The following is a 26,331-nucleotide window of genomic DNA, read 5'->3' as shown; positions in this document are numbered from 1 at the left end:
CACTGAGCGGCACTGGGACATTAGTGGTACAGGATCAGTATCACAGCCTTTACTAAAGTGACGCTATGATTAGAGAGAAAAAGATGGCAGGAAAAACGGTGACTCTGGCAAAGCCACAGCAGGACCGCAGACACCAATATAGTCATGTGATATAGTGCCTGCTGATCCCCGTGGAGTGTGATTTCTGCAGGTGGGGTGCCAGGGATCACCGCCCACCTGAGTTTCCTGTTCTGATGGTGATCGGGGACTGTTTTAATTTTCCTTAATAATAAAAAGAAACTGCTCTAAGCTCTCTTGCACAAAGACGAGAAAGAGAAAAGAGGCATAAACTGGCTTGGGTGTCCTCAGATTGCAAATACTGGTCAGGTGCAGAGGTTCTCTGAAGCCTGACAAATGACATGGGTCTGTGAATCAAGGGCTTGTGTGTTTTAGGTAGAGCTAGAATTGTTATTATTATTATTATTATTATTTTTTTTTTTTTTGGTGGAGAGAAGGAGGGTGGATATTGTGCCCCTTTTTAAACACTCCTTCTCTCCATCCTCTCCCGCCCTTCCATCTGTTTTGTGCAATAAAGGTGTTGCGTTTCATCCTCTGAAGACTATGCCAAGCATGTTTTTCAATCTGTCTGGATTAAACGGGTTGTCTGAGCCCATCCCAGTAACAGTTCACAAGACAGGAAACTCCCCTCAAACTGTGCACATGGATACATACAGACTGAAATCTGATAGTAAAAGACACGCATGTGATCACCCACTCCCTCCCCCCCCCCCCGCCCATCCCTCCCTGGCACTCACATCTCCCCATTAAGATTCAAGTTCACTTATGGAGGTAAGCATCCAGCCAGAGATCTCCAGATTTCTTTAGGGACCTGTGGAAAGAAAAGGGAGAGAAATGTGCTTGGCCTGTGAATCTTGCCTCCCTCATTCTATTCCTATGAAGGAAGAGCCTGTTACTGAATGTGGGTATGAATCCTTGGGACACCAAATGCCTTTCCCCAGTGGTAGACAGATATAGCAAGAGGAGGGACCTATTTTCCTCTTTAGGTCCCCAAGGTGACCAGTTTCAGACTCTGAGTAAGATTTTCAGCTGATGCCCCTTGTATCACCTGCAGTCCCAATGGCCTTGTGGCGACCTGCCTTTCCTCCTCTTGAATAAGCAGCAGCATCATTGAGCAGAACAGCCCAGGCTCACCACGCTGCACCCACAAAGGAGTTTTTCCACTTTTCCCTGGGAATCTTCATGGAGGATTCCCATCTGCATCAGCTCTGCAAATGTGCAACAGAGCCAAGCTGTTTTGGGCCCAAAGTCCTACTGACAAATAGGATCCTGAAGGGGCTGTGTTTGGTCTGGAGGCCCTGTTAATTGGGACAGGAGGGGGGAATGGCAGGGATCGCTCTCTCAAGGCTGTCCTGGTGTCCAAACTCTTATTTTGCATCCTTTATTCCACAGAAGGTCATCCCGACTGCACCAGAGTGAGCTCAGGTTGAAGCTGTCTGTTTTTGGCTCTCTGAATGCATAAAGGTTTTCATCGTGCGGGGTAAGTCCTCCCCCTGCTCTTTGTGTATGAACTACCTGGAAATGTAGCTTGATACGGTTTACAGGAGGTGATCCTACTATAAGGTGGGCAAGTAATTGCTGGGTGGAGCTGGTTTTTGAGAATTTGTATAATGACATGGCTCCTGTCTTGTAGGACGTGAAGCATAAGCCCCCTGGGTCTCAGTATTGTGTGCAGTTTCCTGTGCTAACTGGGTTGGGAGAACCAAAGGTTTCCAAAGGAACCAAGGAACCAAAGGGTTTGGGCCAGTTTTCAGCCTTTGGGCATCTAGGTGGGGCCAGTCTGCTCTCATTTGCACTTGCTTAGAAGGGTATCCCTGAGACTGCTTATATCATTGGGGATCCCTGGAACACAGGATACTTTCTCTGCGTTCCCTGTCATGAAAAGCAGCCTTCCTTGGAGTAACTGAGACAGAATCATTAACAATGAATCTGTCAGATAAGGATTATTAAGTCTAGTACTCAACTGCGCCTATAGGGAATAGCCCTTTGCTGCTGGGATGGTTCAAACAGGCAACAGCATGGGCTGTGATCTAACCTGTTCCCCTTCAATTCATCTCAGTTTGCAGCCTGAAGATGTGCTGCCAGCTCCCTAAGGCATGAATGACCAGCTCTCAGAACAGCATTTTGAAAAAGATATTATAAAAAGGTCCCTTTGGGGAAGTTTAGTAGTGATATCATTGCTCAGTTCTCCCCAGGTTCTTGGATAGAAGTGCTCTGGGTTGCAGAAGCTGCTCCGGTGGACAGTTACACTCTTTCTTGCCCCATGATGTAGTGAGGCAGCTTCCCATATGTTGTCAACTGGTATTGCTCCACTAAGTCAGTGGAGCTGTGTCATTTCTGCTGACAGTCAACGTTTCTGCAGGTGCTCCTTGGACTGTGATATGAAGGTTATTACCCTAGTTTACATCCGATTACGAAATACTGACATGGTATTTCTCAGGGGTCTATAGTGTTCTGAATTCTAGTAGTTTTTCTGTACTAGAAAAGATAGGATGCTCCTGTAATAATGAATTGTGGGGTGCAGAGGGTATTAAAAGGCCCTTACCCAATGATGTCTACGCATGCTTTTCCAAGAGACTTCTCTTCATATTGGATTCCATACTTGGCACATAATGACTTCACCAAAGGTTTAACCTTCCAGAAATTGTGGCGTGGCATCGTTGGAAACAGGCTTGAATGGAGAGAGAGAAAACAAGCCTGAGAACTCTAGACCTGAACCCTGAGGGATGGGCATCTCCTTCTGCCTTCTCCTAGTGGCTAATTATTACTGCCTCCTACCCAAGCTATACAAGCAGACAGAAGAAAAACTGAGAGAGAAATCCATGCTTTACAGTCCTCTGTTTCAAGGCGGCTTGTGAAAACTGAATGTGCTGATTCTCCCACCAGTCTGTCGTGCCTCAAAACAAAGCCATGTTCAGAAAGACAATGAAAGTCAGTTTTTGGAAAGAGAGGACACTACAAGCAGGATGTGAGGGAAGCAGGAGTGAGGAAACAGCCTCAGTCTACTGAAATAGCTGCACATTTCCTTTGGGCAATAACTAATGCCTCTTGCCGAATGGACCTGTCAGTGACCCCCTTTTGGAAGCTCATGGAACAGAGAAGCAGATAAAGAATTTGGGATCACCTTACCTTGTGCTGTTCAACAGGGATTTAATTTCTCTTTAGGCTAAATTCCAAAGCAATCAATAGAACCATAAATGCCATCTCTTTTACATTTTGTATTGCCACTGCTAACTGACTGTCCATAGGGCTCTGGTTTTCAATATCTTTCCTGAAACCTGGTACCAAGCAATGTACGCAGCCCCACACGGCTGCACCAAGACTATACAACGCTGAAAGTGCTTTTAGTCAGGGAGGGGAAATTTCTGAAATGGACACTAAGGTTCAAGTAGTTAGCGTAGGAATGCAGAAATGTGAGTCCATGGCCATTATAATTGGTAGATTCCTGCCACTGATATCTAGCTAAAACCTGGAATTAAAATTGAGAGTGAGGGCTGAAGTATTTAGTAGCAAGAGGGAAAATATGCCATGCTTGGTGGTAGAAGGAGAAGATGATCTGAATTAGTTTGGGATTTTCTTTCCTTCTTGATATTCAGTAGCATTCCAAAGACTCTCCCATCCCACACATATGTGCCTTTAGGAGCCTTTCCCTTGCCTCAAGTCCAGGGTTGTGGCAAGCTGGTAGTGGCCAAGTGATGCTGGGCCCATACTCACTGGTGTTCGATTTGGAAATTCAGGTGCCCGGTGAACCAGTCATTGAAAAAGGACTGCTCAATATTGCAAGTGGCTGCCAGCTGTGAAGGCAAGAAAGCAGCTGTGAATAGTAGTGAATGTTCACCCTAAAATCAGCGCAAAGCTCCTCTTGCCTGTGCCAGGGGCTGGTGCTGAGCCGTCAGAGCGCAGAAGGTTGCCACAGTAAGACAGCTGGTTGCAGCAAGGGGTGCTTTAATCCCCTCGGGGTCTGTTGTATTGCTAGTGCTTCTGGAGGTTTCAACAGCAGTAAAGGGGCCAATATAAAGTGGCAGTTTAGGGTGACTAGTCACATGTCAGTCCAAATATAGACACACCCATCTCAGGCTGTCCAGTTAAAAAATAGACAGTTAACAACAGGGCCAAGATGGGGAAGGTGGAGGAAAAAAAAGGATGGGCATGGGAAGCCTACTTTTCCCCATCCTGTCTAGTTATTGCCCAGTGTGTTTGAATTAAGTGCAAGATCTGAATACCATGGAAATATTTTCTTAGCTGCTCTTGCTATTAGCGATTGTAAAAAGTAGGTAATCTTTCTTAAAATCCTCTTACGCTCTTGACTGTCTAAGCTGTGAATCCTACACAGTAACCACAGAAGATAAACCCTCTTCACCCCCACAAGATACAGCATAAAACCACATAAGTGTCAAAGAGGCTTCTCTCTCTTTCATACACACTCACACTTCAACTCTCTTTCTGTCACACACACATTTTATTTCTCTCTCTTTAAATCACTCTCTGTGTCTGTCTACAAATTCCAGTTACAAAAAGTGCATAAGCAAATGCTTACGTTCAACATCTGAATGCTCCCATGACTTCGGTGAGCCTATTCATGTGTTCAGCGTTAAACAAATGTGAAGGTACTTTAGTGAAGTATGGCACAAAAGGAGAGAAATTAACTGTCAGACTTTGAAAGCTCGTGTTCAAGGCCCCAATAATAACTACAGTTCCTAATTAGAGTAATTAATGCATGAGGTGATTTCTTCTCTCAGCTCAGTTTTACCATATTCATAGGACCAGTGGCAAAGTTACTCTCCTTATCCTCTAGGTCTGAATGGGACTTGGAGCGCTACAAATAAGAGGTATCCTTTCAGCAGGGTGGATGTGCTTGGCCAGGCATTGAAAAGACTTTGAAAGCAGCTGGCTTTCATTTCAGACCTTATTCCCAAAATATGAACTTTAGAAATATACTGAGCTCTATTTTTAACGCGGGTTGATGTATTTTCAGCATATGGAAAGCACATGTATTGACATGAGCCACAGTTATCATGCTGAGTTGCATTGAGGGTCTTCTATTTCTTAGCGTGTTTATAGCAATGTACACCATACAAGGAAGTCAAACCACACTTCTTGAGCCTGACACTGCCTCAAATCTGAAGGACAAAATATAATCTTTTGGTTGTCATATTTGTCACAGAAGTTTGGATTTCCATGTCTTGAATCAGCATTACTCGCTCTAGGGGGAACATGCTGATGGCAGAGACAGTAGACTAGTACTTTGTATAGTATCGTGGGACATGGCTAGGGACAGTGATAATGCAACCACTCCTTGAATAAATTTCCAATCCATTTTGGGGTGAGTGGAGTCAGAGGTTTCCTTTTCCTTCCCAGTTACCTGAGAACTGAGCCAATCTCTGTGCTTCTCGCTATCAATTTCCATTGGAATGTGATTCATCTGGGTGACCCACACAAACCAGTGACTCTCCAGAAACCTTCAACAACAGAGAAAAAGCATGACATTTTATGCTGCAGATCAGGATATGAGGTCAAGAGAGTGGGGTTTACAGGGAGCAGCAGGAGGCATTGCATGTGAGGGAAGTATTTCTCCAAGATATGGAATTAAACAAATCTCTTTCTATGGAGAGTGGAGACAATCATTTCTGCAATGAATTTCCCTTTCTCTCTTTGTAGCTTTGGGACTAATGCAACTATGGTTCACTACAACCAGGATGTCCTACTGGGCTAACCCTCTGCTTGATTTCTCTTCCTCAGAAGTGGATTGATCTTTTACATTACTTCCCCTTCCTGTAAATGAAGATGATCCAATCACTTGAGAAAAGTAAGTCCTGATTTAGAAATGCTCAGTAGAACTGTTTTTATCTTTCCAGTTACTTGCTGGATATATATTCTTTTTCAAAATCCACCTGCCCATTGGTGTTAACTTTCTGGTTATTAAGTTCAGCAGACTGGGGTTCCCAATTTTTTTGCCTCTTTTTCCCCCCTCTTTCCCCTCTCCTGCCCTTTTTTTTTTTTTTTTTCCATTTCCTTTACCATAATTCTCAACTCTGTACTGGGCTGCTTATCACTTTAGAGTGGCTTGTTTACTTCTTGTGGTATATGACCACATTTACAGCACCTGTAGAATAGTCTATAGAAACCCGCTTTCTTCTTTTTGCCCAAAGCAGTTTCTCTATGTTGGGGTTGAGATGTACGTTGGCAAGACAGATGTCCAGAAGCTGCCCTTGATATAGTCTTTGGGCTCGTCCTCTGAAAGAGCAGATGATCTCAATCTCTGCTTTCACCAGCAGTAATTTCACACAACCGCAGAAGGGAGTGAGCTAAGTGAAGCAAGGTCTCAGAATTGTTTTAAAGTCCAGATGTGGTTTTGATGGGTGTTTGTTTTGCTTGGTATTTTAATCTATCTGCTAGAGGATGGATGAGTTTTGTTATGTGGTGCACCGATTAGAGCAATCTCACCTTTTTAGTGATTATTCATGTCTGGGGTCAAAACAAAATGGAAATGCTCTTATCTGACTTTATACTTTTTATATTTTGATTAAAACCGGTGACTCTCCATAAGCATCTTACTTTCTCTGAGCAATGGGAGGGCTGCTCACAATGTTGCATTGCTTTATAAAGCTCCTGGGGCTCTCTCCTTACTGCCTGAATTATAAGGAAACTACTGTTAATAGGGAAATGTCTCCTGATGAATCATGAGAAACTGGAAACAATTTTACAAGAGGAAAGTGTTGCTTCTTGCATTTTTAGCTTAATCAGAATATGATAATAGTAGAAATAACAGGCTGGTTGTTTTTCAGTTTGTTTTCACACCAAAGAGCTTGGCTAGGCACTTACACAAATCAATGTCTTTTGAAGCGCCTTTTTTTTTTTTCTTAGAACCAAAGTCTTTTGCAATTGTGAAAACTTAAATCATGAACAGAGATATTAAGTTGTGTGGAGGGGAAAGTTCTGATTTTATGACAGTTTTTGCACATCTGTTGCTGTTTCCTTTCCCTCAAAAAATGAAATATTTTAGAAAGTGTTTTTTATTGTGATAAAATATTTTCCTAAAACTAATGCTGACCATGGGACTAAATGCAGCCCTTTGCTGTTAGCTAGAAGACTAGAAGCTACTACATGCAGGAAAGAAATACAAATTCAGTGCTGCCATCTGGAATACTGTAACCATCCGGTGAGTAGCTCTCTAAGCCCTGCCATGCCCGATTCACTTAGCAGCTCATGCTCATAGTTCATGTTTTTAGGTCTCTCACTGAACTCTCCATGTGTCAGTCAAACAGCAATAAGCATAATAATACTGTTTCTGCACTGGGAGCAGCACACTGTGAGGCCTGGTAATCACAAAGGGCTAAAAGATCAGTCAAAATCTAAATATATTAAGAAACATTTCTCCATAGATTTAAGGAGGGGCGAAATGTAGCTTTGGAAGACTCAAACTGGAGGGTAGAGGTAGGAACATCGTTCGTTCTGTGGTGTGAAAGAGCTTTCTGAGGTGTTCTCTGAGCGTGTGGAAGTAATGACGTGTGCATGCAGTGTATGGGCCATGCACTCTGCTGCACTGTGAGAAGTGGTCCCGGGCAACATGCTCTAGGTGACCCTGCTTGAGCAAGGAGGTCAGACTAGATGGTCTCCAGAGGTCCCTTCCAACCTCTACCACTCTGTGAAGTGGTAAGCGTTTCACTCACAGAGGCTGGCAGTGCTTCGGGTGGCTCCCGAGTTACCTTTGTAGTGAACTGGGTTGCCTGAGGTATTCTGGGAGGGTCCAGCCTAGGTGAAAGTGGAAAATTAGCAAGTGTGTTGGGATCGGGCAGTGTGTAGGAACAGGGAATGAGGAAAGAAAGGAGAATCCTGCCTGAGCTGTCACAAGGACCAAAGCAGACGCTGAGCAGCAGAACCAGCTCTACTGAGAGAAGGTAGAATCGGGTGATGACAGGAGGAAAGTGAAGGAGCGAAAATACTTGGGGTAACACAGAATGGGGAAGATGCCTGCAGAGGACCTAAAGAAGGAAGACCTATGGGACACAGTATATCTGAGACTCTGTTAGTCTGATGTTGAAGGGAGGGAGAGCAGAAGGGAGGCCCTTTATCTCCTACCTGACAAAAGTGAGGAGAAGCAGGGATCCCAGAACGCCATAGAATGGGATGTACGTGATGAAGTAGCGTGTGTAGTAACTAGTGGCCCAGACCAGGTCCTAGGAGAAGAGAGAAGACATTAGGCATTGCTTTGCCCTATCTCACTTAACATGGTCTTGCTGGTAATGTTAGGGGTGCTGGATAATTAGTACAGCAAAGCATGCCCTGTCCATCCTCCCTCTGGCAACTGTCCTTGCACTGGAGAGACGATTGGCCTCTCTCCCTGCTCAAGTGTGATGCCTTAGGAGTCAGCCGGGCCTCACAAGAACAGGGAGGACATTTCACTCACCGCCCAGAACCTGCGCCTGATCATGGTCGAGATGATTTGGATTTGGAAATACACAGGGATGAGCAGAGGTGGGAAGACTGCAAAGCAAACGGAAATGTTTCAGCCATCTAAGGAAGTGCAAAGGTGTGTGACATGACAGCAAGCCAGTGATTTAGGAACTGATGCCAGGGAAAGCCTGCCTGGCATTGGTCGGAGAGGCGAGGTGCTGGTGATGGGGGAACCCCAAGGTGGCGGTTGCCTTTCTGTGAAGAAAGAAGGCTCTGCTTCACGCCCATTCACCTTTAGCTATCAAAAAGCATTGACTGGCCACATGCAGTGCTTCTGTGGAGCCATTTGCACACTGAGATTAGTTCCCAGTCTCAGCTGCTTGCTTGCTTTACATGGCTGTGCTGGCAATGTTAAGGGTGCTTGGATATCAGTGAGGATATACTGAACTGACCTTGGGACCTGTACAAGTAAACCATTAAGGGGACTGCGAGCCTTAGGATGGAAGAATGAGTTGGGATATAAGGAATTGCTCTGCTAACACAGCAGGGTCTGGAAAGTAAAGAGCCTTCAACTCCTCTCACCATAGGGAAAAATGAAGAGTGCAGTGCAGATACTCACTGAGGAAGAAGTACTCGTGCTGATGGTTGTAAGGCAGGTACTTCAGCTTCTTCTTGCCATACTGCAGGACACAGATGAGAAAGTTCAGTCTTGGATTATGACACCCACATATAAGAGGATATTCTCTGCAATACTTCTTTATTTATTAACTCTTTTTAGCTGGAACTGGGGAGTTTTGACCTAATTCCCACACCAATAAAGATAAAAAGTAGTTGGTATGGTTACAGCAGATACAGGAAACCAAGAGGTTTCTCCAAAGACAAGGTTGGACCTTTGGTTGTTGCTTCCTGCAGGTGCCCATTTCTCTTCAGTGAAAAGAGGGAGCTGAGAGCACCCGGGCTCCTAACCTCATCCCCTTAGTTAAAAACCTAGAACTAGGTAGAATTGTCTTTTTGGGGCACCAGGAGTGTTCACACAACAAGCTTACATGAAGAATCCAGATTGGTGGGAACTCACACTTTTGCTTCCAGCACAGCAACTTCCCAACAAAGGGAAGCCTTGTAGCACTGGTGTATCAGTCGCACCAAGTGGAACTAAGAGCTGGTAGCGCTACAGTCAGGAAAGCTGATACAGGGCTTTACCTGAACCCTGTAACACATTGCACTGGAGGTCTGCTGCAATCACAGGAGATTACTGGTATCAGTAGATTACAGAAGTAAAGAGAGACTAATAGCAAGAGTGGCAGGAGTACAAATAAGTGACAGATTAAGTCTGCTTAGTGACACTGACATAAAAGGAATTTAAATTTTCCCTGTAGTTCACAGTGAGCAGCTGTAACCATCACGTTACACTTCACCAGGGGAAGTTCTGGTTAGATAGTGGAAAGAGCTTCCTGATGATTTTGAGCACTGGACTGGAGTGCCCAGTCAATTCACACTGTGGTGAGATTTCAGGGAAGGCTAGGGTATGTGCAAGTGTGAAAGAATATTATGGTACGCTGATGCTGGCCATACTTCAGCTGCGTTGTAGAAGGAAGATCCAGTTTTCCTTGTTGCCATACATGTCTGCATTCTGAGTTTTTCCTTCAGTGGTGGAACCACAAGCTACTTCTAAACCCAGTTATCTGGCACAGGATTTTCAAATGGGACACACCCACACATTTAAGAGCATGATATTGATTTATATCTTCTGGATAGTGGCTTTTTAAACCACAGGAGAAGGCTTTCATTTTAATCATATACAACAGACCTTTCTGTCTCTTAAAAATTCTGTGTCTACAAGACATTCCCTGTATGTGTCCAGATACCAGGCCTCTCCAATATGTGTCTGGAGCTACTTTCTTCATAGTATAAAAGCTGGCTGAGAAAGCATTAGCTTTTTCATTTTGTATTTCCCTGTATTGTACTTCCTGTTGACTTTTTTCTTTTTTTTTTTAATTAAAATCCTTGTTCCACTGTACAAAGACCAAGAACAGTACATTATTTCCTTCATGCAGGTTTCTATACAGTAAACAGTAAATATTTTGGCTCTGGAAGGATAGATTGAATCAAAACACCTTAACATAGCCTGTAACTCTGTGCGCAACATGTTGGTACATAGTTACTCTAAGAGGATTGTTCCAGGGGAGCGGGTACTGTCATCTACTGTAGCCCCACTGTCTTAGTTGGTCAAGATGTGGCCCTCAGTCCTTGAATTATCCCTGGAGTGAAGTAGGGGTATAATCATTCGTGGCTAGCCTATACCAGCAAAAAGTTTCCATACACTTTACCCTTCCAACTCAGCGTTGTTGGCTTATGCCCTCAGAAATGCAGCCAAGATACTAATTTCCCTTATTGTACTCAACATAGGAAATGGATAGGGAATTGTACAGTCAACCTTGCTCTTGAACCCAAGGTTTGGGAAGATATGAGGGCCAAACTCCTTTCAGACAATATAGATGCAAGCCCTGGATGAGGCATGTCTTCTTTTTTTTTTTTTTTTTGTAGCATTTCAAGCAATGTGTATGTCTATCAACACTAAACAACTCCTGCTGCTTTTGGAGAAGCATTCTCTGAAGCCCTCTAGGGCAATGCTATTCCACTTTACACCCACTGTGCCTCACCTCAACAGGCTGTGAATCTCCGAGGACAAAAATATGCAGCATGTTCACATCTGGGTCTTTCTTGAATATGTTGGGCTTGGCATGGTGTTGGAAGTGACGGTGGTTCCACCAGTTTGCAGAGGCACCCTGGGCAGATGCAAGAACAAGGAGTTAAGCTGTGGAAAAGCACCGCTCCTCTAATGGTAAGATTACCCATTCGCTCATAGGAACTAAAACAGTGTGACTTTGATTATGCCCAAACTGTTACTTACTTTTAAAATAGCAATAAACAGTAAGTGGTTAAACTGTCAGTTGCTATGAGACTGCTGGTATGGACCCACTGAAACCAGTAATGCCAAGCTATTTTGCCCTGGCTAAGGATCTTCCAAATCGTCAGAACAGGCAAGAAAGCTATGCCTTAGTGAATTATGTGTCACTGTGTCTTCCCACAGGTGAAGCTGTTATTTGTGGCTGAATGGTAGGCTTATTTCCTCTTGCTACCTTAGTAATAATTGCCACTGGTCTCCATCTATTGTCTGTGCCTATGAAGAGTGAGGCAAGACAAACTGGGCTTGTAAGAATGGCCAGAGATGTGTCCCATCCCCTAGAAGTTCCTTCTGCAGGTGGACACTGAAAAGCCTGGACTGCACTGGACTTTGCCCAGGATAGAAGTTCTGAGGATATCTTGAGTGGACAGGATATAGCTGTATGGGGCACTTAAACATTACTAAACCTTAGTGTGAAGGAGGTGGAGGGCATGGTGGAAATATGACAGAATGTTAAAATAGAGCTTCATGCAATTTAATGAACTATATCCTCAGCCATGATAAATTGGTGCAGTTCCACTGAAGCTTGTGGAATTATTGTGATCTGCAACAGCTTTGGCCGGGCTCTCTTATCTGTTCTGCACAACAGCCCCACGTGGAATTGGCCACTAATTTCTCCTCCATGCATTGGCTCACTGTGGAATGGCTTAGAGCTGCAGTCTCCTGCTTTGGCACAGTCCAAGTAAGTGGATGCAGCTGCTTCTACACTGCCCTGGGTACAGAATGACCTTTACCTTCAGGTGCCCAATCACAAACTTGTGGGCTATGTGGTTCCACACAGACTTCTTAAAGACGGAAAGGTGTCCAAAGTCATGTTGCAGCCACCCTGCCTGTGTCTGGGAGGAAGGAAAATAAAGTAGTTAGAAAATGGGTTGAAATCAGAGTTAAGCAAAAAAGGAAACAAAGATGGAAGGCAAGTTGTGTGTGTGTGTGTGTGTGTGTGTGTGAGTGAGAGAGAAAGAGACAGACAGACAGAGAAACAGAGAGAGAGAATCAGTGGAAATGCTAAGGGGAAGATCTCTGTTTCAATTGTGGAGGATATGTGGAAGGAAAGGCCCAAGAGGTATGAGGAGGTATGTGTGAGGGATATTCAGCAGTGGGTAGAGGTGGCCAGAAGGCACAGTGGGGGCAGGTGTATTGTGAATGTTTTTCCCAGTTGCACTGGTGATTAATCTGACATGGAAATTCAGCATGCACCAGTCTCCTTCAGGGTGTTTTAGGTAGCCGTATGCTCTGTGCCTACTACTTCTCACCTGGGAAGTTGCAAGGATGCAGGCAAGGATGAGAGTTGTGATCCAACCAGTACCAAAGTATGAAACCATTAACCAAGCCAAAGCTTCCATTGCAATGATATGGGCCAGGTAAAGGGAGAAGAACCAAGGGCTTGCTCTGAATAAGTTCATATCCTCCGCTGTCTTCTTCAAGGTCCGGAAATCCTCCACCAGCTGGGACTGCAAAATAGATTTACAAGACCCACCATGAATCTTATAACAGGTCTGAATGTTCTCTAGGAAGCCTAAGCTTCCGTACTAAGGACCCTGGCTGTTTCTTGCAGTCACTGGCCTACCCAGTAAGCAAGTAAGGACCTGTCTTCATACTCCTACTGTATTCAAGTTCTTCATCCCATTTCCCTACAAGTAAGCTCAGGCCTGGCTGGTCTGAGCCCATATCCTGACCTTTTGCACCCTGAGCTAGGAGGGTGATTCAAGCCTGCTGCTCTGAATCAGCAGCACTACCTTGCTGCACTGAGAGCTGCAACAGCTGCTCATGCTAGTCTCAATGAGCTTTACAAGTATTAAAGAGCTGGAGAAAGAGAGAATTCAATCCCATTACTTATGGATAATTTCTGAGCTTTGGTGATGAACGCACAATATCAGAGTTGCTATGGTCTATTTAGTATGTGGGTCAGCTAGGGTGCAATTGTTCAGGAAGGGCATTCCAGGGCGAGAGCCGGTTACCGTCATCACTTCTATTGTGAGTGATATAGATACACCATAATCACAGGCAGCCAGGAATAAGAGGATGAGATTGGGTTTCGGGGTGGAAGTTAGCCATGCTGTGCCCAGTGCCTGAATAATGAATGAATGGGTTGTCTGGGAGGGATACAGAGCTGGCCTTGAGGATGCGGGGTGGACGGGGAGTTCTGCTGGATTGCTGCTCCCTAAGCCTCTGAAAAGAGACAACTGTTTCACTTCAGCCAGTTTGAGTCCTGAAGCAAGAGTTCCCTGGGGGTGATCTTCCAGAGGGGAGTTGTGGAGTAAACAGTGGAAGAGATTTGTCTTGTTGAGGCAGTGAGCAACTTCACTTTGGAAGTCTTTCCAGCCTTCTCTTTCCCCCCGCCCTCTCCTTCCCCCATAACACGCAAGCAATGACACGTGTTTTAGAGCTTGGTCCCAAGAGAAGGAATAGCAGGAGGGAAGCAAGCCACAGGAGCTGGCACACGTTTCCCAGCGCACATTCCTCAGTCCATGTTTCCCTTCAGGATGGGATCATTCCAGTCCAGGCAATGGGCTGCTAGAAATGAGGCATGATTACCACAGACAGAACTGTTGGTGACTCTGCGGAAAGGAAAGGCTTGTACTGCCAGTCTGATGTGTCACCTCCCTCCCATGCACATTTTAATCTCTACTGGGATGTGCACGTCACTGCATAGAGGCACTCAGTCACTGAGCACTTTTCTCCCTCTCTGGAGCTGCCTGTAATGAAGAGGGCTTTATAATTTGTCCAGCGGTTTTTCACATAGGGACCTGGAGGACGTCCTAAGAGCGAAAAATAAAAATAAAAATCATACCTATTATAAATCCCAGTTTAGAAACAAATACTTACGTTCTTGTCTCGGTCCTGGCTGGGTTCCCCTGGAGCAAGCTCTCCAATAAGTAATGGCTTGAGAAACTTTCGCACCAAGGTGGGATTGATATGAAAGGCATGGAATGCATCCTGGAGTAGAAATATGAGTAATTGTGTGAAATTCAGAAGTAGCTGTTGGTTCCTACCATTCCTGTCCATCTCCAGCACTGTCCTTTTCTGCAACAGTCCCTCGTGTTACTCTGAACAAGTGGTGCGGACTCTGATTCCTGTCTCTCTGATCGCTGTTCAGTATGGTACTAGTAGAGGCTGCTGAAATTGCTTATCTAGCAGGAAGTGAAGGGTGAGATTTGGGGTACTCTCTAAACATATGGTGAAAGGCACCTCAAGAAATTTCCTAAGCAACTAAATACCTAAATCCTGTTAATTTCCTTGGAAGCTAGGCAGATAGGAATTTGTGCAAATCCCCATTAGGATATAAATATCCTTTGAAAGGCTGCTGCCAAGAGGCAATTCAAGAGAGCAGGTTATTTTTGTTTTCATATTATGTGTGGCTTGGTGTTCACCTAGTGCAGGCTAGGAAGGAATGGACTATTTGCCCAATAGGTGAATAGGTATTCACCGCAGGTCTTGGTCTTGCTGAAGGACCTACTCTGTATAGATACCAAGTGTGCCTTGAATGTATTAATAATAGATACAGGTCCTTTTGGACCTAAATCAGGAAAAAAATAACTCCATCAAAGTACAATTATGTATTTCTGTTTACTCCATTTCTTTTTAACTACGTTTCCTAAAGTTGACCAGCTCAGACCCTGGTTTTCCTGCAACATGGTTTAGGAGTCCTGTAGGCTAAACATATCTGAGGACTATGGGAAAAGTATTAATCTGAAAGGGAAGTTTACATGTCCTGTACAACTGTCCACAGAGAAAAAAGGATTATGTGATTCATACTTCCTGATCCCTCAAAAAATCAATCTAAATCAGAAACTGTGTGTGTATGGCTACCTTATGAATCCAGTACGCCTCCTTGATTCACTGTATGGTTCCATCATTGTGATAGCTCTCTTTTTACGCTATAAACCCTGAATAATGTGAAGTGGAAAGTATTAGGTACAAACAAAAATCCTATGGATTGTGGCTACTCAAGAACTGTGTTGCTGTTTTTCCTTTCTACATATTTCTGCTACTCTGGGCAAGGACATGTTGGTGATCTCTGAGAAATGCCCTGTTTTTAGGGACGTCACTGATCTCTGACGTGCTCCTGAGAGAGCTATCTCTAGACCACTCATTTTGGGTTTAGGCCAGTGACTGCCCCAGGAGCATTTTTTTTCTCACCAGACAACCATAAGCACATCATGGCAACCCTCTGTGCTGCTGTGAAAAGAGAAAGACAGCTCTCCTACTTAGATGTAGAGCAAGTTTCCAACTGCGAACAGATGTTTTACCTGATGTGGCAATGACCTTAGGAAACATTCATAAGAGAGCAAGATCTGGACTGTCTGGGTCCTTGAAACCATTTTTGACAAGTGGAGATGGTGGGATCAAATGACAGAAAGAGCAGAGAAATGGAGGAAATGGTTTTCCTTTAGCTGTTACAGTAGAAACTGAAGGTCTTTATTCCCATTTTCATAATGTATTGTCTGGAGTGGTTGTGTATGGAAATTCGGAGGTGACCAAACCCAGATGTGACTGTGGATACCAGAAGTACTAGTGGATGCATGGGCCAGTCCTGAGGACCCCAGCGCTACCATAGCTGAGCAAAGAGTGCTGACTTCTCATTTGGTAGACTGCATTGCTCTTTTTGTTCTATAAGATGAATAGCTGAATGCTAGTCAAGATAGCATGGAGGATATGAATATCCTCCATATTCTAGATATTACATAGGTAATTCTATCTTCATGATTTTCCTTGCAAGTCCAAGTTGAAATGTCTTTAAAAAGTCTCAAAGAAGCAAGCAAAGACTTGGTTGCATACCAGAACTTTAAGCAATTGCTTTAAAGTGCTCGCTATCAAAGCCTACAGGGGCGAAGACCCCATTCAAAAAAGCTCCTAAACCAAGCAGCAGCTTTATTCATTAGTCTGAAATATGCTAAGTAGGTTAACAATTGTGAAGACCTGATAATTATCAAGACATGCGATAAGACTTCTTGTCATTTCTACTGTTCTGTGGTGTACAGCTGCTTGTCCCTGTCACAGGCCCATTAATCTCTTGTGAGACTGCTTGCATATTTGTTGTTCGGTACGTGCCTTGACTATTGGATGTATTCTACTGTGGTCTCTTAAACACCTGATAATAGACATAATTAGTTTGTTAGGTTTCAGCTGCAGAATCTAACTGGTGCCTCAGCAAAATTGTGAAATAAATCCCATCTTGAGCATATGCTCTTGAGGCTGGGAAAGCAGGAAATCCTGCTGGAATAATATTTTTCTTCCATACGTTCAAGACTTTTGATATTTTTTCCCACACTGAAGCACAATGCCCTGTTTGTGGTGTGTTTTGATCCTGGGACCAATGAGTTCGCCACATCTCTATGTTTTAGTCCTCTTTAGTGTCTGGAGGTTTTCCCTCTAATGCAATGGGCTCTTCTTTCACCCTACTCCTTCCTCTTTCTATATGTTTTCACATACTCATATCCTACCTATGCCTGCATGGAGTATATATTTGACGCATCTGTTGCTAGTAGTGAAATCTTGCACACTCCTCCCTCCACATGGCATGGCTTGAATTTTGACCCCAAAGGTAGTGGTAGGGAGAGAAAACTGGTGAAGGTCAGGACCCCTTATTTTGTCCTTGCCCTTTCCTTACTTCACAAAACTGGAATTAACTCTAGAAATGCACCTGGGAGAGCTGTAAAGATGTAGTTCCATGAAGTGCTGAGACTGCCTGCTATATGGGTCCCCAAAATAAACTACATTTAAATGTCTAAATTCTTCCTCTATGAGATGACACTTGGCCTGAGAGCTCCAGCTGTGAAGAAGGCTTATTTCCTTTTGCCCCCTATGCTCCCGCTGCGTCAAGCTCTAACCCTGTCTAGTGAATGCTTGATGCCTTTCACTCCTCGCAGAGACAAACCAACAGATCTCATGAAGGCCAGAAGGCCAATGATTTCAAAGGTGGGGTAGTTAGAGAAAGTTTGGCTTCCTAACTTCGTCAGACATCTGGACTAATGAGTCTCCTCTCATCTTGTTGAAATCTTTGTATTATTCATTTTATGATTAAATAAAACTGAGGCACAGAAAAAAACAGAATCAAAAACAGAAGCCAGAAGTACCAAGTTGCAGCCTATCTTCCTTTGTCCCATTGCCCAAAAACTGTAGGGGCCAACTCAAATATTGCCTATTGCTCCAAACAGGAAGAGAAGACTGGAAAGTGCTCACTGTGTCCAGCTGATCTTTCTGGGAGCTTTCTTCCATTAAAAGGCTAGCCCCGGTGTTAAAAAATACCAACCAACAAGAGTTTGGTGGACTTTGGAACCAAGCAATAGAAACTTTCATCCGACACCAAGACTTCAGATGGAACTCCAAAATAATACTTTGACCACAGATGTTTTGCTGTGGGAGGTGTATGAGAAGGGAGAAAGAAAGCTGTTCTCAGTCATTTAATTTGAGGTTAAAGAAATGATATATGAGAAGTTAGAGATGGAACATGGGGAGGGAGAGAGGAAAAACTGGCTACAGGTGCAGGAGAGAAAGAAAACACTACAGAATAATTTAGAGGCTTATGAAAGCCATAAAATACCAGAGGCTATAAGGGAAGGAGTAAAGGAAAAAAAAAAGGTCATTTCAATGCCTGGGGGAGAAAAACCTGAACGCCAGAAATGAAACTGAGGTGCACTTCTTTTGTAGAGCACTTCATGTCCTAGCTACTCTCAGCTCAGTGGGAATGCTCTTTTTAATGCTCAACTGAAGTGTCCAAACCACCCCCTTTTGGGACCAATTTCAGAGACAAAGTGATACCTGTTACCACAGGGGAATGTCTGGCTCAGCTTGTCCACGAGGACTGCACCACTGGCAAAACTTATCCAGCTTCAAGTGTTGAGTGAGACGAGTGCTTTTTGACTGCACTGGGTTCACCACTGGTATTACTTTATTGGTGCCAAAATGAAGGTAAAACTTCAGGGCCAGCAAAGCTGTCACTACAGCCCTGTGCTGTGGACAGTTTGGAGATTCCCATGTGGAGGAATCCTTGTCCTGAGCCATCAGTTTCCTTCTTTACTTTCAAGATCTGTTGTTTGTTTTACCATAATTTCTATACGTCTCACCCTCTCTGGTATTATCCTCACAGTCCTGAGGCTAAAAAATATTGTTCTCTCCCTTTTACAGGACACTAAAAGACTGACTTGCCACAGATGACAAAGTAAGGCTGTAGGCAGCGTAAGACTTTTACTAGTGCCTCCAGCACTAGTAGTGTTCTGCCCTTGCTCCAAAGATAAGCCTTCATGGTTGTTTCACTGAAACTTTAAGTCTTGTTGCTGGTTTTCTTCCCTGGTATCATTGGCAGATGGTGTAAAAGGGAAAGAAAGAGGAAGGAAAATCAGAATCAGTGGAGAGGTGAGTATCTGATGGTACCTGCTGCAAGGTTGTGTCAACTTGAGAGGGAATGTTTGAGAGGGAAAAAGGGGAAGAAAGGGAAAAAAAAGGACAGGGTGAACACCTAACAAGCAATAAAGAATGTTGACTCAATATTGTTTAATTAATGGAAAAAAAAGAGTTCTTGGAAATCTGTCTGGCTACCACCTGATCACAGTGATGGAGATCTCTCTTTCTGATTCCTGTGGTATTAATGGGGGGGCAATTCAACTGCAGCTTCTGCCTGGCTGCCTGGAAGGTATTTTTGTCCATCTAGGGCTGTCCTGCCACCAGCCTATTTGTTGTCAAATCAGGCTCATAAATGCTCTGTCATGACTTTTCCAAGGAGAGATTGTCTCCTCCATCTCTGGACTTAATAGCCTTGCTTCTTTCTGGGCTGGATGGAAAGATGCTACTGATCCTCCACTTCACTGCTGCCTCAAGCCCATGTCATGAAGAAAATGCTGGCAGTAGTGGAGGTGGCTAAGAAGTAATACACATATATGTAACTGATACAGGTAAAGAAGGGGCCTTTTCAGTATAGTCTCTAAGCAGCAGAGAGAATGTCATCTCCTGAATACTCTTACCATCAGTGGACAGAAAGCTATGGTGACAAAGAAGTAGCTTTTTAATTAGCTGCTTCTCATATATCTCCTCAACTAATAGGTCCTGAGTGCAATGCACCTGCCTGATATTTGGAATTATCCTCAGTGCTGTGCTGGAGGAGATAGAGAGGAAAAGGCAGAAGATACACTCCGAGAAGTGCCATGTGATATTTACACCTGACTTCCTGACTTTGTGGTCTATTGGCCAGGTAAGCCGAGATGTCTTATGGTAGTATGCAAGTGGGAATTACCCCAACTTCTTTTGGTAAAAGCAGCTTTGCTTTGTTGAGGTATGAACTTTAGCTGAGCATTGAGGTGCTCAGAGCAATCAGAGGAAGGATGTTCTTTCACACCCTTGCATGTCTCTCAAAGACAGAGAGGTTGCAAAGTACCCTAGCATACTCTAAAACTTATCCATTTGCTGAAGGCAACCATGCATGATGTGATACCAGAACAGGTTGTCCCAGCCTGGCATGCTGCATCAATATGCTAAGGTATGGCCTGGAATGAATGAATGCTGAGTACTATTAGTGCCTGTAGGGGAAATGCATGCCTAAGCTAGCCTTGGCACTCGACCTGATCAGCATGAGCTGGGCATGCTGAACATGGGAGCTTCTCAGCTCTCTTGCAAACATCCTGCGATGAATTAGCAGAAGAGCTCACACATCATCAAGCAGGGTATCTTTAGGAGTAGCCCAGCAGGGAAGTAGAGTTCAGTGAGTCCGTCAGTGCCAGCTTGTGGTTCTGGACAGACATGATTCTTTAGAAGACTGGGCCATATAAATGGACAAGCTGCCGAGCTTCCTCTGGTGCATGTTTGCTGGACTGCAGGTCCTGACTGCATGTGGTGCTAATGACAGCCCAAGAAGGATGTGAGCCATTTAAGAACTCAGAATGTAAAACACTTTAAACTAAATTTTTATCACTGCCTTTTCCTCCCCCTAAGCTCTCCCAGTTGTGATATCTTGCAGCACAGAATGAATCTTGTCAGTTAGGCCTTGGCAGGGTTGAGGCCAAGGCTTTCTCACCCTGAATGAGAGATTTTTTTTGGCAGTAAAATGTTATTCGCCATAGCGGAGCTGGAAAACAGATACCAATTCCCTTTTAGTGCTCAGTGTGGGATGGACAATTTCAGAGTGCTCTAAGACTATGCCTTCATGGCATGTGCTCTGAATATAGTCGTACTATAAATGTACAATGTACTCTGTAGAGGTGGGAGGAGAGGCAAGGAGGATCAAGAGTGGTAGGATCACAAACCTGTGTTTCAGTCTTCCTTGCAAAGATTGGAGACAAATGCAAGACCAAATACTTTTCGATTTCTAGTTGAGGTATTGGAGTTAAATGCCTGGGGACAGGAGTGCTAACTCCTCTGGTTTCAACAGGCCTGCACTTCTGCAGCTAAAAGGAAAACCTGGCCCAATTCCCTTCTTTTAGATGGGAAAAGCCATTCATTCAGCAGTTTCATTGGAAGGGGGCAGGAACATCAAAATCCATCTCAGCACTTTAAGGAAAATACTGGAGAATAACCACAGAGTTGGTGACAACAAGCAAATGCAGGTTTGTGGAAAGTGTTAGTAATTCTTGATAATTAATTCTGCCCACACACACCCAGCCTCCTTCCTGTGTAAGGTGCTAAGAGCTGTGGGAGACAAACAGTTAATGTTACAGCTTGGTCTCTCCTGCTGCTTACCCTGCACATAATCTGAAAAGCTCTGAGGCAGTTCATTTTTTATTAACTATGGGCTGGTGCCCTGAGGTAAGCACATTCCCTCTGGATGCGCTTCTGAAAAAGGTGGCTTTGGGGGAAACCGCAGACAAAAATCTTGGAGGCAATTTGTTCCTTTTTCAAGCTTTTTTCCCCCCTCCCCTCCAAGTTGTTGAAACGTGAGAAGTAGCTGCAGCAAACCAACTGTGAACTGCAGGAGCAGCTGTGGCAGCAGCAGCGAATGGTTCTCTTTTTTCCTTAGAAACCTGTAACAAAAATCTCAGGAGAATACCCTCCTGGGAAAAAGCTAAAAAGCTCCTTGTTTTAAAGCCTCAATCTCACCCTCTTCACAGAAGCGACTTTGAAACAGACTCCTATTTAACCCTTTCTTGTGCTTGGCTGCTATGACTCTGCATGGCAGAAGCTACCCACCAAAGAGGAGAAGACTTGGGACACTTGGATCACGAAATCAGAACTCCAGGCCCAGCACAAGCAAGGGACAAAGGCAAACAGCAGGACTCGAGCAGAGCCAAGCCATCTCTACCAACCAATCTTCCAGATGCTGCAAACCGCCACGGATCAATGGAGCTGATTGCCAAGGATTTGTACCACTCTGTACCAGCCGTTTTTGCTCCTCGGTGCTAAAGCAGCAAAAGGGATGAGCCGAATGTACAGCAGGTGTTAGAGAGATGGGGAGAGAGAGGCAGACAGTGGGCTGCACAAAGACTGACTCACTTCTCGGGAACCACAAGGAAGGAAATGACCTGTCAGAGGCTGCTGCTGGGAGCTTGGAGGCAGCCGTGTGTGTCTGCGCATAGGTCCTTACCGTGGCATCTTCACCGGCGCAGTGGCTGATCACTCGGTGGCCCCCCGGGTGTCTGTTTGCCCACTTGGTGATATTGTACACCTTGCGCTCTATCACCAGCCACTTGTCCGTCCTCAGGTTGTGCTTCTGGATCTCCTCCCAGGTGTAGAAGCGGGGCTGCGCATCCCGCTCCCCTGACTCCTCTCCTTTCTCCCCCCCTTTCCCCATGGGGCCAGCTGCTGCTTTGTCTTCTCGGCGGAACTGGGACCCCGGCCCTGCGCTTCCTGGAGATGTGCTGGGAGGGGAAGAGCTTTTCTTGCGTGGGTTAACTCAACTGATTCCCTGCTGCCTCCCTTTTCCTTCGCTCATGTCCTCCCTTCTCTTTGTCTCTGGCTGCCTGGCCCTTTGCAATCTTTCAGCTCCACCGCTTGCTCGGAAGTGCCCCCTAGGCTGGTTTTCCCCGCACTGACGGACTTTCTCCTCGCACACAGCCCTGTTTTGTGGGAAGCTCAGCCCCTTCCTCCGCCCCCCCGCCCCCTCGCTCAAGCATCCTTCTCCGTTCAGTAGCGGTGGGGTTGCCACAGCGATCAGCAGAGCTCCTGCACCAATCGCGGCCCCGCCGCCGCCGGCCTGGGCCCTGCCATTGGACCTGCGCGATCTTTCGAAGGGAAAAGCCGGCTGCCGTCCAGGCCCGGGCCGCGAACCCTCGGAGCAAGGCGGAGCACCGGGAGCGCCGCGACCCGCCGCCTCTGTCCCTGCCCCTGCCCTTGTCCCTGCCTCTGCCCCTGTCCCTGCCCCGAGTGGCGGCGCGGCCTGCGGCGGGAGGGAGCGGCCGCCCCTGTCCCTCCCTGCCCGCCTCTTTTCTCTTTCCATCTGCATCTGGGGCTCTTCATAATAAAATAATACCCGTCATTAGGTTATGCAAGGCATTGCGGTTCAAGCGCAAAAACAACGGAACGGCATTTTCACTGTCATCCTTCTTGTGTCTGAGGATACGTGTGGCAGATCTCCAGGACAAGGCAGTCACCACCCACAGCTTTCCTGCTGATATGCATCTCTGCTTAGTGACTGCTTTGCATCAATTAATGGGGGGTTTATTATTACTTTCTGTAGTGGCACTGGCTGATTCCAAGCAGATTTCATATACAAGCTGTTCAAATACGCTGAGGCATAGATTGCACCTCCAAAATTACAGCACATAAGTGTTTTTCTGTTGCACGACCAAATACTAGGATTGAAGCAATGCTGCCTTTCTGTAGCTCAGACATTCGCCTGTCTCATGTTTCAATAGCGCTGTGTTCTGAGATGGTCCTGCAAGGCAGGGGAAGGAACCCATACGGTTGACCAACAAATGCTTTAATTCACAGTGATTATTTGCTCTCTAACTGCCTATCGTATCCCACTGCTTGAAGGAGGGAGCTTGTACATAACATATGGGGCCACCTCCTTCGGTGAACCCATGAAGTGCCTCCAGTCCTAGTCCTGTTGTGCTCCTGTCCAGACCCCAGCTATAATTTAGAGCAGGCACACGGGTGCTCCATTCTTGCCTGTTGCCATTGGCTTGAAGGAGCTGAAGATCTAAAAGGTTCTTACTCCTTCCCTTTTCTTCATCCAGGGTCCATACACCGGCTATAGGAATGGAGAGTGACATAAAAGAACATACATCCCTTCTATACCAGTGAGAATCCTGTTGTGGTGCCCTCATGCCAAAGCACACTCTAAGTTTCTTCTGTTTCTGTCCAATTTTAGTGCTGCACAGCACTAAAAGATGTTAAAAACCATATTTAACAGCCTTTCTTGTGACATGGGGCAGTGAAAGTCAGGAATGAAAGGAATGTTTTCCTAAGACTTGCTAGTTTTATTTAGTTTGGTTCAAAATAGACCTCTGACAAGGGTAATGATGAATGTCAGACAAGATGCTACGTTAAGGTGGACCTGAAGTTCAGTTTATATTATCAGTAGTGTGGAAAAGTTTGCTGTCTTGCTTTCTGTGCTGCGTTCTTTGAATTTTGGGATATTAGTCCCACAGGTGTGGTTGCACAGCGCCTGAAATGCTTTAACCTTTGTGTTGCTGAGGGTGTTCCCTCTGCAGCGCTGTGGCCTGTCTTTCACTTGTAACCCTGCACCTGGAGACTTATGTAGCTGTGCTTTTACTGTGGCATCCCCTGTACTCTTATCCTTACTGCCTTGCACTAGTGGCTTCTGAAATGTTATTCTGTCTGTTGTGTATGGTTTCTCCTAGATATTGATCACCATTGATATGTGAATCACCCTTTCTTACCCTACTTTTTCACCCTTTGCCTTGTAGCTTTTATATTTTAAAAAAGCTTTTATTTTTCTTTTAACTTTAGAGCCTAGTAGATAGCATAGTAGATAAGTCATTTAAATATCCAATAGATATCACCCAGGAATATTCCTGCAGAAAGCTGAACAAGCAATCAGCATGCAAATCCTGCACCTGATCAAGCATGCTCCAGTCAGTGCTAACAGCCTCTTAGGCAGAAATAACCTGTAGTGAGTTTGAGCAGGTCTTGATGAAAAACCACACAGTTACTGTGAGGAAAAATGTCCTAGGGACCTCCTGCTCCACAGGGGAGAACGCCCAGGAGAGGGCACTCATCTGGAAAACCCTTTTGCTTCTCTCCCTGACTGGCCACTGGGAAGAGGGTTTCCTTTTTCTCTCTCTTTCTCTCACCTCTCTCCTTTTTTTTTTTTTTTTTTTACCCTCTAAGGTAACTTTGGAGTCAATGTATGTCATCAACTATGGACCCTGCTAAAAAGACTTTGTGCATGTAAGCCTGTTCCAACTTTCTTTGTGCATCATCCTTTGCAAAATCATCCTATAAGTAAAATAAGCTATCAGTGAGATATTGCTACAGGAGCCGTAGAGCAACCAAACATCCTAGTAATCATCTCTTTAGGAAGTCAGAGGCAGGAGATAGATATTACCTAGTTATATGAAAGAGGGCCCCAGAGCTGGTTCAAGCTGGAAAGATAAAGAAGTTACAAACGAGAGCAGAAGCTGCAACCTTGAAAATAGGATAAGAAGCAGCCTGCCTAGAGACAATGAAGGAGCCCAGTGAAGAAGGGGAAGACCCCAGATCTAAATATTACTATTGGTCCAAACTATCGCATGAGGGGTGGGAAGCTTAGATTGTAAGGGTATAATAGCCCAGGAATTTCTTTGTTCAGGGTCACTATCCGAAGGGACCCAGCTCGAGCTGTAATTACTGCACTCTTGTCATTAAAATTTATTTCATTCTGATCTGACTTCAAACTTCTGCAGGAACCTAGGGTCAGACCCTGTTATGGTGGCCGGTGAGCTTAATTTTCCATAACAGTTTCAGCCTGTTTGTCTTCCTGTTATTCTTTTCCTTTGTCCCCTTGATAAAGTACTGTTTGTTAAGTCACTTGATTCAGTATTTGCAAATGCAACAAACTATTTCATAGAGCACATTTTATTTCATTTTCTGGAAGGGAGCTCAGTATTTATTACCGAACCCTGCTTGGTAGAAGGACTACACAGGAATTTAAGTGTTAAAGTTGCACTTAAAAGAACTCCAAATGCAATGAAGTCAGAAATCACGTTTAAAGGAACATAAACTCCTAACAGTGGTGAGAGTCATGTACCCTGCCATGAACATTAACCCCATCCTTTATTTCAGATCATTGCTTCTCCACCTTTTGCATTCTGCAGTTCTTCTTATAAGACAGTTCCATCAAGGAAGGAAAACAGAAAGAGGTGGGCTAGATAACATCTCAGAATATGTTTTATTTCAGTGCAACTCTGAGACACCTGCATTTTCTTTCCCCTTTGATCCCGTTGGGTGATGTATCTACTGACACTCTGCTTTTCTGCTCGTAGGTACAGTGTCATCATTTTGCTGTTCATTGTTTGAACTTTCAGCCTAGAGCACTGATGAAACAAGGCTTCTCACAGTAAAAGTCAGTTTGTTCTGAGCTTTATTTGTTAAGAAATACTGCAATACTGTCCTTGCACCACATCCATGGCTCATGACAGTCTTTGTGCCAGTCTGGTGGAATGGAAAGAGGAGAGAGCTGCTTTCAGCTCTGAGGATTCCTTGTGTGGAAGGAAATCCCAAGCGAAATTAGCCTGGCAGTCAAATCCATATTGACTAGCTCTGCATTGCAATAGATATTGCTGCTTTGATTTGTTGTCTTCTAAACATTTTCCAGTGAGAAATCCATGCTTAGTGAGTTTAAATGCTTTGGCTATAGTTATCTGTCCCCAGTTATCTTTGCTGAACCCCTAAGCGATGGTCCATGGACTCCAAGCAGTCTGCAAGCCTCAGTTTGAAAATCAATGCTCAGTGCATATAAAGATTTATTATTATTTTTCAGATGTAATTTATAATCTATCTATTGGGGGATGTGAATTACTCTAACACTTCCACTTTTGGTAGCA

At 44.7% G+C, this 26,331-nt stretch overlaps 2 protein-coding genes across 5 annotated transcripts in view; one reads left to right on the top strand and one right to left on the bottom strand.

The window, feature by feature from the left end:
* Positions 1 to 809: 809 nt before the first annotated feature.
* On the bottom strand, positions 810 to 26,331 carry LOC106490046 (acyl-CoA 6-desaturase-like). Its single transcript, XM_013949387.2, has 12 exons — positions 21,927 to 26,331; positions 14,243 to 14,353; positions 12,670 to 12,867; positions 12,151 to 12,252; positions 11,112 to 11,237; positions 9,071 to 9,131; positions 8,465 to 8,541; positions 8,137 to 8,234; positions 5,420 to 5,516; positions 3,772 to 3,851; positions 2,603 to 2,728; positions 810 to 868 (listed from the first exon to the last, which is right to left on the bottom strand). Exons 1-12 carry the CDS (start codon positions 22,131 to 22,133, stop codon positions 817 to 819), a joined length of 1,335 nt encoding a protein of 444 aa, XP_013804841.1. The 5' UTR covers positions 22,134 to 26,331; the 3' UTR covers positions 810 to 816.
* The window catches only part of LOC106490045 (acyl-CoA (8-3)-desaturase), a 50,463-nt gene continuing 29,638 nt past the window's right edge, over positions 5,507 to 26,331 (top strand). The window contains exons 1-4 of one of the 4 annotated variants that reach the window (XM_067295874.1): positions 5,507 to 5,863; positions 18,545 to 18,578; positions 18,723 to 18,772; positions 19,457 to 19,604. The gene's annotated coding sequence lies outside the window, so the exon portion shown is untranslated. Of the gene's footprint in view, positions 5,864 to 11,216; positions 11,294 to 18,544; positions 18,773 to 19,456; positions 19,605 to 26,331 lie in introns of those variants that run through there. The other 3 variants (XM_067295873.1, XM_013949381.2, XM_067295875.1) reach the window with 3 other exon arrangements.

The sequence above is a fragment of the Apteryx mantelli genome, chromosome 4 (genome assembly GCF_036417845.1).
Source record: "Apteryx mantelli isolate bAptMan1 chromosome 4, bAptMan1.hap1, whole genome shotgun sequence".
Classification (NCBI taxonomy): Eukaryota; Metazoa; Chordata; class Aves; order Apterygiformes; family Apterygidae; genus Apteryx; species Apteryx mantelli.
This window is presented reverse-complemented; position numbering and strand designations above follow the sequence as displayed.